Source organism: Fukomys damarensis, unplaced genomic scaffold (assembly GCF_012274545.1).
Source record: "Fukomys damarensis isolate Sample0158 unplaced genomic scaffold, DMR_v1.0_HiC HiC_scaffold_9, whole genome shotgun sequence".
Classification (NCBI taxonomy): domain Eukaryota; kingdom Metazoa; phylum Chordata; class Mammalia; order Rodentia; family Bathyergidae; genus Fukomys; species Fukomys damarensis.
The window spans coordinates 42,836,137-42,851,239 of record NW_022900921.1 but is presented as its reverse complement, the minus strand read 5'-3'; the positions used below and the strand labels follow the sequence as shown (position 1 = coordinate 42,851,239).

Below are 15,103 nucleotides of genomic sequence, written 5' to 3'. Positions count from 1 at the left end.
TTAAAAATTTTTTTTTTTTTTTTTTTTTTTTTTTTGGTATTGGGGATTGAACTCTGGTCTTTGCGCTTGCAAGGCAGGCCACTGAACCACTGAGCTAAATCCCTGGCCCTAAGTATGTACTTTCATTAAAAAATTTTACCTAATATTTTCAAATTGCTGAAGTCCCTACATGTTCTAACAACTGAAATAATATAAAGCTGACATACTAAAATGTATAATACCAAAGCTTATAAAAATAGACTGTGACCAAGTTGGTATATTCCAGTATCTTTTTAATCTTTTAAAATCATTGCCCTTAGTAGAATTATATATAATGCTTTATAATGATTTATGTTAATTTAAAAATATTTTAAAGATGTTTACTCAAAATTTTGTAGCTTATTTTCTATTCCTGTAGTACATGAAAATGCTTCTAAAATTAATTTATTTCACCTTGACATTTATTTATTTTTGTATATATCTTTATCTCCTCAATAAGATGTAATCCAAAATACAAGGGCCATATTACTTATTTTTGTGTTTCTTCAGCTGTACTATATAGAGAGGGGATATTTAAATAATTTTTTCTAAACTAAATATTTTGTTTTGACATAATGGTAGATTTGCATCTAATTTAAGAAATAATACAGAGCAATCTCATGTACCCTTACTTGGTTTCTCTCAATGATAATGTCTTGAAAAATTGTGGTCTGATATCACAATCAAGATATTGACATTGAGTCATGCAAGAGGGAGAACATTTCTATCCTTGGATCCACTAACTTGCCCTTTGTAGTGTCATCTATGTCCCTGCTTAATTCTTTTCAACCATTAATCTGTTCTCCATTTCTGTAATTTTATCATTTCAAGAATGTTATATAGGGCCAGGGATTTAGCTCAGCAGTTCCGCTGTCTGCCTTGCAAGCACAAGGACCTGAGTTTGATCCCCGGTACCAAAAAAAAAAAAAAAAAAAAAATTATATAAATGGAATCATACAATAATGTTTTAGGATTGGCTTTTTCACTCCTCATTATTCTGTGTAGAGTCCTTCGGGTTGCTCATTTATCTTGATTCCTAGATCATATCCCATACAATTGGCATAGCACTGTTTGTTTAACCATTCACTCACTGAAGATCAGTTAAATTGTTTCCAATCTGAAGGCCTTACAAATAAAGTTACAGGCATGTTTGCGGGGGGCAGGGGGGATGATGCACAAGTCTTCATTTCTCTGTGAATGCCCAGGAATGCAATTTTTAGGTTATATATTAATTGTATGATTTGTTTAAAGAAAGTGCCAAACTGTTTTCCAAAGTATCAACCATTTTGCATTCCCACCAACAATGTATGTTGTCTAGTTTATCTGTATCCTTGCTGGCATTTGATGTTGTAACTATTTTTTATTTTAATCATTCTGATATGTGTATAGTATTATATCATGGTGGTTTTAAAATGCTTTTCCTAGTGGCTGTTGTGATGGAAACTCTGTATAGATATTTGTCATCTGTATATGTTCTATTATGAAATATCTCTATATCTTTGGTGTATGTTCTCATTGAATTGTTACTTTTCTAGTCATTGCTAAAGAGTGTTTATATATTCTAGATTCTAGACTTTTATCTGATAATGTGGTTTGCACATATCCTCTCTTACTATGGACCTAGTGATTTTTATCCTTTTAACAGGTTCTTTCCTAGAACAAAATTTTAAGTTTTGATAAATTCTAACATGATGTTTTATGGATCATGTTTTTGTTTTAAGTTTGATAATTCTTTGCATAGTTCTAGGTCTCGGATATTTTTCCCAGAGATTGTTCTAAATGTTTTATAGTTTTACTTCTTACATTTAATTCCATGACCCACTTTGAGGTAAATTTCCATAGAATGTGTAAAGTTTGAGCCAAGTTGTTTTTTTGTTTGGTTTTTGTTGTTGTTGTTTTTTTCAGTTGGTTTTGTGTCCAATTGCTCTCTTGAAAAAGGTCTCTTTATGTTATTGAATTGATTTTGTAACTGAAAAATAAGTTGAACCTATTTGTGTGGAACTATTTTTTTGTCTTCTCTTCTTTACATTGATCTAGGTGTCTATCTTTCCACCAATACCACACAATCATAATTACTGCTGATATATAGTAACAGTTTAAGTCCATCTACTTTATTCTTTTTTGAAATTGCTTTAGCTATTCTAGTCTTTTTGCCTTTCCATATAAGTTTGAGAATAATTTTTCTATGTCTATAAAATAAAATGGTGGGATTTGGGTCGGTGTTCATTAAACCTATATACAAATTTGTGGAGAATTGATATCTTTACTTTGTTGAGGCTGCCAGTCCATGAACACAATATGTCTCATTTTCTTTTATTAGCTTTGCATAGTTTTCAGCATATTTTATACATACCTTATTAAATTTATATCTACAAAATACAAAACATTTTTCATTTTTAAAATTACTTTAAAAGGTAGTCTAGTTTTAATTTTGCTATCAGTGTGTTCATTGCCAGTGTATGGAAATACAACTAATTTTTTAATCTTTATCTTGTACCTTGTGACCTTGCCAAACTCATTTACTAGTTCTAGGAATTTTTCTGTAGATTTCAAATCACTAATCTTACCTTCCACTTAAGATACTGGGGAAAAAAGCAGCATATTAAAACTAAAGTAATAAGAATAAACAAAATAATAAAAATTAGATCAGAAATTGAGATGAGAAAACAGTAGAAAATGTTCATCTCAGTAGATTAAGAAAAAGTGTTTGACAAAAATCCAATACCCTTGCATGAAAAAAACACTTAAAACCAGGGAACAGATAGAAACTTTCTCAAGCTTGTAAAGAACATCTCTGAAAAAAGTACATTAAACACCATCAAACCAATCATCTACACACAAAGGAATGAAGTTGGGTCTCATCTTCATGACATATATATATAAAATGATAAAATTAATTATAGATCTGTATGTAAGACTTAAAACTATTACACCTTAAAGAAGAAAGCATAAAAATAAATATTTGTGACTATGGGTTCAGTAGCACTTTCTCAGGTACATATCAAACACAAGAAAAGAAAAAGAAATAAAATGGTCAAATCAACTTCATAAAAAATTTTTGAACCCTCCTTTTCTTCTTTGCTACAAATGATATCAACAAGAAAGTGAAACAGTAATGCACAAAATGGGAAAAAAATACTTGCAAACCGTGTTCTTGATAAGAGGTTTGTAATCAAAATGTGTAAAGAACTCTTAATACTTCTAACCCAAATAAAAAGATAAGCAAAGGTATCAGTAGATATTCCTCTATAGAACAGACATAAATGACCAGTCAGCACTTGTAAAGATACTCAATATCATTAACAATCAGGAAAGATCAAAGAGAACCAACACATTTTACCAGCACTAGGGTAGCTACAATAAAAAAGTTTATTAAAAAAAAAAAAAGCAAAACAACATCGAAAAAGATGTAGAGAAAGTGGATCCTTCTGCACTGAGTGGAAATGTAATACAGTGAGGCCATCTTGGAAAACATTTTGACAGTTCCTCAAAATGTTAAAAATCGAATTATCATAAAACCCAAAAATTTCAATCCTAGCTAGCCAAAAGGTATGAAAGCGTACGTTTACATGAAAATTTGTATACAAGTGCCATGACATTGTTTATATAATTACCCAGTGTGTAATAACTCAAATACTGCTAGTTTATAAATGGTTGTTTGTGACATATTTGTGCAATAAAATATTAAACAATAAAAATAACGAAATACTGATGCCAGCTACACTATCATTGGCTCTTGAAAACATTACATGAAGAAAGCCTGTTAAAAAAGGCTACATGCATATTGTATGATTCCATTCAAATGAAACTCTGGGAATGTGGCAAATCACAGAAACAGAAGTAGATTAGAGATTGTTAGGGCTAAGGAAGGGAGGGTAGGTTGACTGCTAATGGGTACTGAGTTTCTTTCTTGGATGATGAAGTTCTAACATCACATTGTGGTAATGATTGCACAGCTCTGTTAATATATTTAAAAGCATTGAATTGTATATTTCAAATAGTGAGTTATATGGTATGTGAGTTATATGCTACTGAAGCTGTTTCTAAAACATGAGTTCCATTCTGTACTGTTGCTGTCAAAAGTATATGGGATTGCCATTGCCTTCTTTAATGTTCTTCAACACAAACCAACAAATTTGCCAGTGTAGTAGACTAGAAGAGATCTGTATTAGGCTTTTCAGTGCACCCAAAAGACAGTCAGAAATATCTAGATACATTTTCACTTTTTCTATGTATGCTTTTGATTGTAATAATTAGAATGGGGAAGCAAAAGAGGGATCTATAAATAGATCAGGCCAGGCATATTGATGAGCATCCTGTAACACATAGTGTAGTGCCACACCAAATTATACAATTGAAAAGGTCAGGAGTGTTAAGATAAAAAACTTTTAGACTATAAATAGTATCTTGTTTTAATTTATATCTAACTACTAGCAAGGGTAAATATTTTCCATATGCTTACTATTTGGTTATTTCATTGTAAATTTTCTGATCATACAAGTAGTTCATATTTCTCATCAATTTGTTTGAGTTTATTTTATTAGTAAAGGTATTAACAGTAGTCTTCCAGTAGTTTCCTTTCAAAATTTGAGCAAATTTGAGTTTATATTATCAAAATGTTTACTTTTATGTGGTTAAATTTATTTTTGCATTGCATCTAGCTTAGTAAACTCCTTCCCTGTTTATCTGGCTAACTGTCCCCCACCTCAATAATCTAATTTTAATTTATTTCCCTTTCCTGGAATTTGAAGTTTATCTTTTCATGTGTGACTTTTTAATGGATATAGAATTTATTATTATGTATAATATGAGAAGGAAATTTTTTCTAATAATAATGGCTGATCTTTCTCCTTTTGAAGAGAAATTTGACATGCAGCATATTTTAAGCTAGTTGGGATCAAAAATTTGCTGAATGTAGATTTTTGTTTAATTTATTATAGTAAAAGGCACACTGCCATTAATATCCCTCAAAATACTCTTCTCTTAGAACACACTTATCCCATTGTTCTTTCCACTTTGTAAAATATCCTTCTTGTCTTTAGCCATGCTGTTCTGGTTGCCTTGAATCAAAGCAAAATATTTACCTTTCATGGTTAATTTGGCTTTCAGGAAGAGCCAGAGTTTTCATGCTCCCAGATCCAGTGAATAAAGTGGATGAGGACCCACCTTGGTATTTTTTATTGGACAAACATTTCCATAAACATTTTGAATTGACAGCAAGGCAGTCACGAAGACACTTTCATAAGAGAACTTCTATAACTGCTTTAGAAACTGGCAAGAATGATGTAATAAGTGTGTTTGAAGTGAGGGAGGAGTATTTTGAGGGCAATTAATGGCCATCTGTATTTAACTGTAATCATTATTTAAAAAATTTTTTTAAAAGTTCGGTGTAGATTTTTATCTGACCTCATAATCTCTTTGCATGATATCTATCTTAGAAAATTTACCTAGCTGTCACCCTCAAAAGGGAAGTTTCCCACAGGTTTATATAAGAGAAGGAAAGTATATTTACTTCTTATAATCCTTAACTATAGAATATAGTGATGCTCCAGAAGGTGTTTATAACTTGCCTGACTCAAGACAGAGCAGTAGTCACAGACATTACCATATCAGTCTTGCAGAAATATATAAAGAAATATCAAAACTGGAAATGGAAATCGGTTGCAGTTTGGGATTAATGAGACTTGATGATATGTTTCTGATATGATCAGAGATGGAGAAAATAACACTGTATGTGTGCTATGTACATTTATTAAGAAAGAGACACAATTTCAAAGAAGTTAAAATTGGTTGTCAGTTTATAACATACTACAAAAGCTTTTGAGTCCCTCTTTTTCGGTTGTGTGAATGAAAGGGAATAAGTCTAGATATGTTCCTATTATTATTGCACAGATGGAGAATAAGTTAGATTCTGCTCATTCTGAAATAGAACTCCTCAGGAGTCAGATGACAAACGAGAGAATCTCCATGCAGAATCTAGAAGCTTTGCTGGTGGCCAATCGAGACAAAGAATATCAGTCTCAGATAGCGCTTCAAGAAAAAGAATCTGAAATTCAGCTTCTTAAAGAACGCCTTTGTTTGGCAGAAAATAAAATGTGAGTTGGTTAGCAATATAAGAACTTAAAGTCATGTTCTTAATTTTTGGTGCTTTATAGATTAGTAGAGTTTTAAAGTTGGACTCTGGAGAATTTAGCTCCCATAATTTGCCATTAATTAACCTGACGATCAGAAGTATTGTGATTTGCCTAAGATTTAGTATCATTATCTATTGTTTTTTTTTCTTATCTGAGATATTTAAGTTGAACCATCTCTGCTGATTGTTTCCAACAGTTTTGGGTATAATAGAGTGTCTGATCTAAAGTATTGCCTTTAGGAAATATAAACAAGAGTAGAAGAAAGTAAGTACTCTGAAACCACCTGGTATTGATACCAAGTCTTCCCATTTGTCACATGGTGTTTCCTTGCTACCTGGAAATGTATGCTGGGTACCTGGAAAAACTGAGTTTACAAAATTTCAAGCACTTTCTAGGACCATTGATTTTGATTTTTGGCCTTTTCTGTATATTTTTACTTTTTAAATTTAAAAAAAAATTTTTTATTTTTTATTTTTATTTTTTTTTAGAATGTCTGGCTTCACTAGCACTTTATTGTAAGAACCCTGGCTGGATAGTGAATGTTTCTTTTATTAAATTTGGTTACCTGTCAGAAAACTAATGGGGTTCTTTAGCCTCTGTTGTTAGTTGACACTTTGTCATTCACCCACTTTGCCCTTGCCTCTGAGCCTGGGACCTGGGGAAGCATAGAAATCATGGTCTCCGCAATCAGCCACTCCTAGGAGCCCCTGCAGGGCACATTTCTCTCAGAAACTGCTCTTGGGTCATATTGGCTGTACTTGAGTCATTCTGTTCAATTACTGTAACTGGGCTTTGTAACACTGTCAAATGGTTCTGCAGGATCTCTATCTCCAGCTGGTAGGAGGAAATCTGCTTAGGGAAGTGTGCCAAAACTCCTACCATCAGCGGTACACTCTGTTTTAGACTGACTGGTGCTATAACTGAGAGCTGGCTAGCATGGTTAAACTTTGGTGTTCTTAATCTTAACGTTTAGATTTCAGCAGTCTGTATTCCATCTTAAAAGCAGGCAAAGAGCATAGAATGTTCTGTGCAAGCAGCATTCATCTGTCATTATCTTCCTCATCATAGTGTACCTTATCACAGGAGTTTGGAAGGACTGTTTAACCTTAACAAAGATTCTATTAAATTAAAGAGTTTTATGCTTGTGTTAGTATGTACATTAAATTTTATTTTAAGTATGTATAAAGTACCTGATTGAATCAACACACACAAAACAGACCACACATATTAACTGTGGTGCTAGTGAATTTCACTGTTACTTAATGATACCAAGTACTGCCTAACAATTATGTAATACTTCAAAGTACTTTCATAAAAATTATTTGCAGTTAATAGGTAGTATATAAATATTACATTATCTATAGACATCTCATCTATATACATAGGGATAATGACAGAAAATGTTTAAGTAATTGAATGGGGATAAGGATTGTTTAGGCTTTTCAAGGAGGCTAGTTTGTAAATTTAATACATCTGAAATTAGCACATTTTACAAGTACGAATAAATCTGTCAAATAAAAATCACAGTGTGACTTGGATCCATCTAAGAAACATTGTGAACGTGGTTTAACATACTCTTAAATCATAGCCATATTTTGGATATAATCAACTGTCGTTCTTATATTCTTTTAGGGCCATCCAGAGTAGAGATGTGGCCCAGTTCACAAATGTTGTAACACAACTAGAAACTGATTTAGACATTACTAAGCGACAACTAGGGACAGAACGTTTTGAAAGGTAAGTTTTTTTTTTTCAGCTTTAATTGAGTTTATTGGTACATTTTAGGGATACAGTACAGTTGCATTTATTGTTGGGATCTTGTACCTCTACATGACAGGTCTTGGTTCTCATTTTTTCCCCTTGTCCCTGCCCTCCCTTCAATATTTTAAAAAATATTTTATTGGTACATTTTAGATATACAGTACAGTTATATTCATCATTAGGATCTTGTACCTTTACGTGATATATCTTGGGTCTTAGTTTTTCCCTGTTCCCCTAGCCTCCCTTTCCTCCTCTACCCTTCCCTATTTACAAAGACTGTTTCCATTTTTTTTCCTTTTCTCTTATTTTTTTCTTCCCTTTTTACCTTGCCCCTACTCCTTCCATTTGGTAAGTTTATTATCTATGCAATACTTAGCCTAAAAGTAATGTTTCGTATGTAACAAGAAGTTTAGTTATTTTAAGATGGTTAGATTTGTCTTGAGCTACAATTTTATAATAGTTTTAATAACACTGACACAAAATTTTAAAATGTCACTGTTTTGTTCTAGGGAGAGGGCTGTCCAAGAACTACGCCGCCAGAATTACTCAAGTAATGCTTACCATTTGAGTTCAATGAAGCCAAATACAAAATGTCATTCACCGGAACATGCTCACCATCGATCTCCTGACCGAGGCCTAGATCGATCCCTAGAAGAGTAAGTGCATTAGAATCATCATTTTGGAAATATATAGAGCTACATACATACAGTGAATATTGGAGAGAATGAGAAATTCAGTGGGCAGTGTACTACTAGGCAAGAGGATAGGCAAGATCATTGTTCCATCAGCACCAAAGAGCCCACTGCCTTATGATATCTCTTTGTGTTTATGCCCTCTTTGCCTCCATCCTATCAACAGACAAAATAATTTCTTCATCTCTATAATTTTGTTACTTTAAAAATGCTATGACTAGAGAGAGAATTATACACAGAATGTAATCCTTTTGGATGCCCTTCTTTCATTCAGTATGATGTCCATGACATCTATCCAAGTTGTTAAAAATATCAATAGTTCATCCTTTTTTATTTTTGAATAGTATTCCACAATATTAATATGCCACAGTTTGTGAAAATTAAGTGAAAAAATATACCCATTTTCCTTTAAAGAAGCTGGGGTAGAAACTTAAAGTACTACTGAAGTAAATGCTAGAATACATTTTTACACCTGCTGAAATAATTAAATTAAAATTCAATCTCCCTAATTTTCTTTCTCTTACAGGAATCTTTGCTATAGAGATTTCTGACATGCAGAAAGATTCTTCTCATCCTCATAAAGGTCAAAGTTACAGATGGATTTTTTTTTTTGCTATATGATTGCATTTATCTTTTGAATGCTTGATGATGTTAAATGTATTTAATAATGTTGTGCCTCTGAGTCTCTATTCTTGTGTGCCATATCACAGTGATTGGAGATGACTTATACAAACAAAAGTGCATATGGCTCTCTCTGTCCATACAGTAATCTTGCAAAATCTGCTCACTTTATTGGACGCTGTTTTGTTAACTATCCAGAGTAAATAAAGAAGCTTAAAAAAGAGGGAAAAGTGTTTTTACAAAACTGATTTCCTTTCCTTCCTTGGTATCTCAAATAATTGGTTGGTTAATTATTTTTCCCTTTGATTTATGTTATCATGGCTGGAGAAGTTGTGCCCAAACAGCACAATTTACCAGTAGTGACCTAGGACCCAATATTGTGTTTTGGAACTGACCTGACATTAAGTTCCATGCCGTAATCTGACTTCAAAGCAGCAGAAAATAGGAATGTGTCAGGATTTTAAATCCATACTATTGTATCACTCAAAGACTGACATGCATTTTCTACAATTGTGTTTACCCCTATTAGTTTTAGAAAGGTAGGTGATGATATATGTCAAGAATGTAAGATTTTTAAAAATCTGTATTTTTAATAAGTTTTCTGTGAATTATTAAAGTACTGCAGTCAACCTAATTGCCGTTTTAGTCTTTTGCCTGGGGTGGCTATATGTAATATAGAGTAACATGGTTCTCCCATGTCCTCCAGATCTCCTAAATCTCTTACATGTCCAAAGATTTTGATTTGATGACAATGCATCCTGAATACTCCCATATTTTACTGGTGTTAGCTATTTGTATTCTTGCCATTTTAATAAAATACAAATGCTGTCATTAATAGTATTCATATGATGTAAACAGTTCTTCATTTTATCTAGTGATTATTTAATATGGCTGTAGTTATGTAAGATAGTACCCTGATTTAGGTATTGTTGAATCAATAGCACTTTGATATTTTACTCTAAATTCATGCTATCTATTCACTTCAGTTTGATTTTTTTAAAGCTTTCAAGTATATTTTTATAGTATAAGATAATCATTGCAGATTGGTAAAAATAAAGCGAGTAATTTTAAAAAAGATGGCCCTTTTGAACATTTTAAGGAATAATATTTAAAAAGTAGTTCTGACACATATTCAGTATATCCTTTCCTAGGTGACTATGATCTTGGTACTAGATTGTCACAACATTAATTTTACCCTATTCACCCAGAAGAATTGACAAAAGGCTGAGTATCATCACCTATGACATGCACTGAACATGTTATGTGTAGAGGGCAGTATGTTGGGAGGGGGCATGAAAGAAATAGGAATAAAGTATGTAAGGAAATATTTCCATACTTGATTAGAAGTATACTATGCTAATGCTATTAAATTACCAATACAATACTTAAAAGAAGAATTATATAAAGTATAAGGGGCCAATATTATCCAAAACTAAGAGAAACCTCAGTTTTGTTCTATATTAAAACTTGAAAGAAGAATTGTTTTTGTTAATGTAGTCTTCAAGCACATTGGTTGTTTTAAATGAAATTCTAATTTCTTACTATAAATATTTGATGTAGTAGAGACTAGCTAATGCAAACACAATACCAAAACTATATTACAAGAAAAGAATTTCTCTTGGATTACAGAGAAAAAAATCCGAAAAATAGTTCTCAGGCAGGTCTCAAATGTTATGTTAAATATGAAATGTCTCCTGATGAAGTAAGGGTGTTTGGAAAGAGTTATTGACTCTCTGAGTAATTTAAGTACAGAATCGATTGTATAAAAAGCCTATTTTGAAATTCTGTACACCACCAGAATTCTTTTAGTCTTGTCTGGTCTTGTTTTCTTTCTCTTTCACTTTCCTTTCCTTTGTTTTCCTTTATCTGACCCATCATCCAGCTTTCTATTGGAAGTAGAAGCACGAGAATCCATTCCAATGGTCATCAGCTATAGTTTCAAAAGGAACAGGTATTATCTTTCTATCTTTAAAACATTACTACTAGAGTTCATCCCCTTATTATAACTTAGCAACAATAAGCATAATGAATTAATTAAATACGTTTTAATAATAATATTAGCTACATAAAACAGATTGGAATCAGTTCAAAATGTTAGTAATAAAATTAAAAGTCATGTAAGGATCAAGCAAAAATATAAGTGGAAGCTACAGATTTGAAGTTAATTATGATTCCTAAGCAGTTATTACTTCAGAAATTATTTGAAGTTATGCATCTAGTTACTTAAAATATATTTTAAAATATCATTCTCATAAGAATCTGCTACTTTTTTCTTCCCTGTCTTCCAACACATTTTCTCATTCCTGCGGCCTTTCATAAAATCCCCTCAGCTCTCCAAATACTGGGCTCAAAGTAGCATTCTTGCATAATCAGAAATAGTTTACAATTCAATTTATGTCTTATTTACCTTTATAAGGTAGAATGATGGCTACCAATTGAAAAAAAATAATTTTCAAAGCACATGTATTTGTAGTCTTTTCCATAACAGCAATCATAGCAAATTATAGGTTTTTGAATGGCACAAACTCCTATGCAAAGTCAAATCATAAGCTATCATAATATAATTTCTTAGACCTTTGTTAGCTCTGAATTCTCAAATAAAGAAAAATTCTAGCCTCCCAGTAAAAAACAGAAAGCTCAAGATAATTAGACCACTTTTTCAAGCCTCAAAATGTGCTAATTCTTTGTCTCTTAGCTTGTTTCTGTATAACCAGAGCTAGACTAATTATCTTTAGCTTTTATTTTTTATTTTATTTTATTTTTTTGTGGTACCGGGGATTGAACTTGGGACCTTGTCCTTTTGAGGCAGGCACTGGAACCTCTGAACTAAATCCCCAGCCCTAGACTAATTATCTTTAAATTTTCTATATTTTCCCAGTTAAATTTAAAAACACTTCGTATTTTCATAAAAGAAGTAATAGTAAAGTTAAAGCATCATTATCTCAAGATTTTATAATCACACAATACTAAATCTCACCATCCTTATCAATGTCCTTTGAATTAACCCTATTCAAAAAATATCGTTGACAAGATAATACATGATAGGTCAGCTTGAACTCACTTTTTTTTTCTTTGTGGTACTGGGGACTGAACATAGAGACTTCACACTGAGTTACATCCTCAGCCCAGTTTTATATTTTATTTTGAGACAAAGTCTTGCTAAGTTGCCAAGTTCCCTAGGATAGGGTCAAATTTGTGATCCTCCTGCTTCAGCCCCCCCCATAGTGCTGGGATTATAAGCTTTCAATAAATTCTTTAATTTAAAATGTATTCCTTGGTTTTTAAAGTAATATATACATATATTAGTGCATTTGAATTCAAAAAAGGATATTTTGTGATTGTAAGATTACAGAACCAGAGAGCATTTTTATAATCTTAATATCAGACAACTTCTGTTAGGTCCTTCTTAATGTTTTGTGTTTTAACAGGATTGAGCAACATTTACAATTACATGATAAACATGCAATTTAAAATATTCAAGTTTGAGCAAGTAATAATTGGGCACCTTCTAATAGGCAAGAACTATGAAAAATGCTCATAAATGTTCTTAATTCAGAGTATAGCTTTATGACTCAATTCCAAAGAATCCAACCAACTGTTCTTTTTGAGTTTTGAGTCCTAACTTAAATTGGTGGCCATTACATTTATATTTAGTTAAATTATTTACACTTGTCCCTTTCAAATACTTTCCTTTTTTCTTGTAGAGTTAGCACAATTTTATTATACTGCTTCATTTGATTTCCTATGATCATAGGTGATTTCTCCAATATTACAGTACTTAGCTTGGAATTGCATTTTGACCCTTTGCTTTTTACATATGACAATAAATGGCCTTTCTAGTCTATGTTACTGAAATAAATTGTATATCTTTGTGTTGCTATAGTGGTAGCCTCAGAAAGTGTTAGTGAGTCAGACTTGGGCTGCTCTTTATAAATATGTTCTTTAAACACAGTCCTGTCCTCACAGGGTATTATGGAAGGGTGTTATCAAACAGCCTCTTTGATCATCTTCTGATTGATATATTTTTATAGAGTCTATGGCATCATGAAGTTGTTTAGAGATGTAATGTAATTATACATTTTATACATCTTCATATGCACTCAGGCAATTTGAAATACATTGCCTAGTTAACTTTTATCTTTAATGTTGACTACTTAAATTATTTAATTTTATAACATTTTTTGGAATGTTTGCAGTTCTAAATTCAAGAGCTTAGAATGGTGCCAAGAACATAGTAATTTTCAATAAATGTTAAACTGTTATCACACTATCTCCATCACTTATTCCATGGAGAAATTGGAAAGTATTCAGAGAAGTCCTATGTTCCCTTTCATTGATTATTTAAAATACTTATGAATGAATTTCCCAAAATGACTAAGCATGTCAGGGCCATGACTCTCTAAGAATTCTTGTATATCTTAAGTAGTACTTTTTAAACAGGTCTTTATATGTGCTAGAATATCATAAATGTCCATTGGAGATTTTAAAAAAACACCCAATAAAAACATTGCAAATCTCTCACCATAGAAAAGCCAATGATTTTGAGTGAAATTCTTATTTATTAGTATTAATCTCTTTACCATGCTTTCCCAGATTTCTTGGCTCAGTATGACAGCATTTGCATGAGTGAGGCCTGGCCAGACTTATGCTTATAAACCCAGCATGTGAAATAGTGTTTCCTGAGCTAACATCAGTAAATGACATAATGCTGACAATCAGACAATGTTGGAAGATAAGCCAGAATCCGGTTGTGCTGTTTTATGTGGAGAGGTATCTTCTCTGTGGCCCCACTTTTTCAATAATACATTCATTATTTCCTCCAATGTATTTTTTGTGGTAAAATGGTGTCACCATGTGATGCCATCTTTCATATTACAATGCAATGAGAAGGCCCTCACCAGAGGACAGCACTTTTTTTTTCTTTTTATTGAGTTTATTGGTACAATCTAGGTATACAATACAGTTACATTCATCATTGGGATTCTGTACCTTTACATAATAGGTCTTGATTCTCATTTTTTCCCCTTGTCCCTGCCCTCCCTTCACCCCCTCCTCCCCTCCCCATTTACAAACACTTTATTTCCGTTTTTTCAGTTGCTTATATTTTTTTTCATCTCCCTTATTACCTTTCCCCCACCCTTCCCACTTTCCCTACACCTTTAGCCCTTTACTTCCTATTTCACATTATTAATTATCTCATTAGGATCCTTTGTACTATTATAGTTTTTCACACCAGAGAAACTTCGGTATTTCAGTTAAAGAAATCTCTGTATGAACATTAAAAATAGGGAATCCTAAAATAAAACTAAAAAGGAAAGTAAAAGAGAAAAGGCAATGATGTAACATTAAAATAATCCTTAATTCTGGAGATGAAAATAGTCCCTGAACATATTTAAATTGCTTCTTGCTCTTATAGTCTTATCTTATTCTTTTTTTTCATTATTTAGAGAATACTTTATTAGTTTCTGTAATCAAACCCACGTAGATATGACCTTAAATATTTAGTACGATGTGTTACCCCTGTATACATGGAAAAAAAATTTTTTTTAAATAAAAAAATCAACGTTTCTAGACCAATATGGTGGACAGCACTTTTATATTGGACTTCCAGCCTTTGAACTGTGAGAAATAATACAAATTACTCAATCAGTGGTAGTCTATCATAGCCACAAAAACAGTAAGACACCATTCAAGTGGAAAATGAAATAGACATTCCAGTTGATCATAGGCTTCATGTAAGCTAATGAAAATGTGACTCCTTAAAAGTTAATACTATTGCCGGGGATTTAGCTCAGCGGTTCAGTGGCCTACCTTGCAAGCTCAAGGACCTGAGTTCAATTCCCGGTACCAAAAAAAAAAAAAAAAAAAAAAAAAAAA

At 32.2% G+C, this 15,103-nt stretch overlaps 1 protein-coding gene across 8 annotated transcripts in view; it reads left to right on the top strand.

Annotated features, from left to right (window-relative positions):
- Tsga10 (testis specific 10) overlaps positions 1-15,103 on the top strand; it is a 136,195-nt gene that overhangs the window by 91,022 nt on the left and 30,070 nt on the right. For 4 of the 8 annotated variants that reach the window (XM_010643215.2, XM_010643216.2, XM_010643218.2 and 1 more), the window contains 4 exons: positions 5,911-6,113; positions 7,785-7,889; positions 8,423-8,569; positions 9,132-9,976. In XM_010643215.2, the coding sequence (XP_010641517.2) occupies positions 5,911-6,113; positions 7,785-7,889; positions 8,423-8,569; positions 9,132-9,156 (480 nt within the window). In that variant the 3' untranslated portion in view covers positions 9,157-9,976. Of the gene's footprint in view, positions 1-5,910; positions 6,114-7,784; positions 7,890-8,422; positions 8,570-9,131; positions 9,978-15,103 lie in introns of those variants that run through there. The other 4 variants (XM_010643214.3, XM_010643217.2, XM_033761717.1 and 1 more) reach the window with 4 other exon arrangements.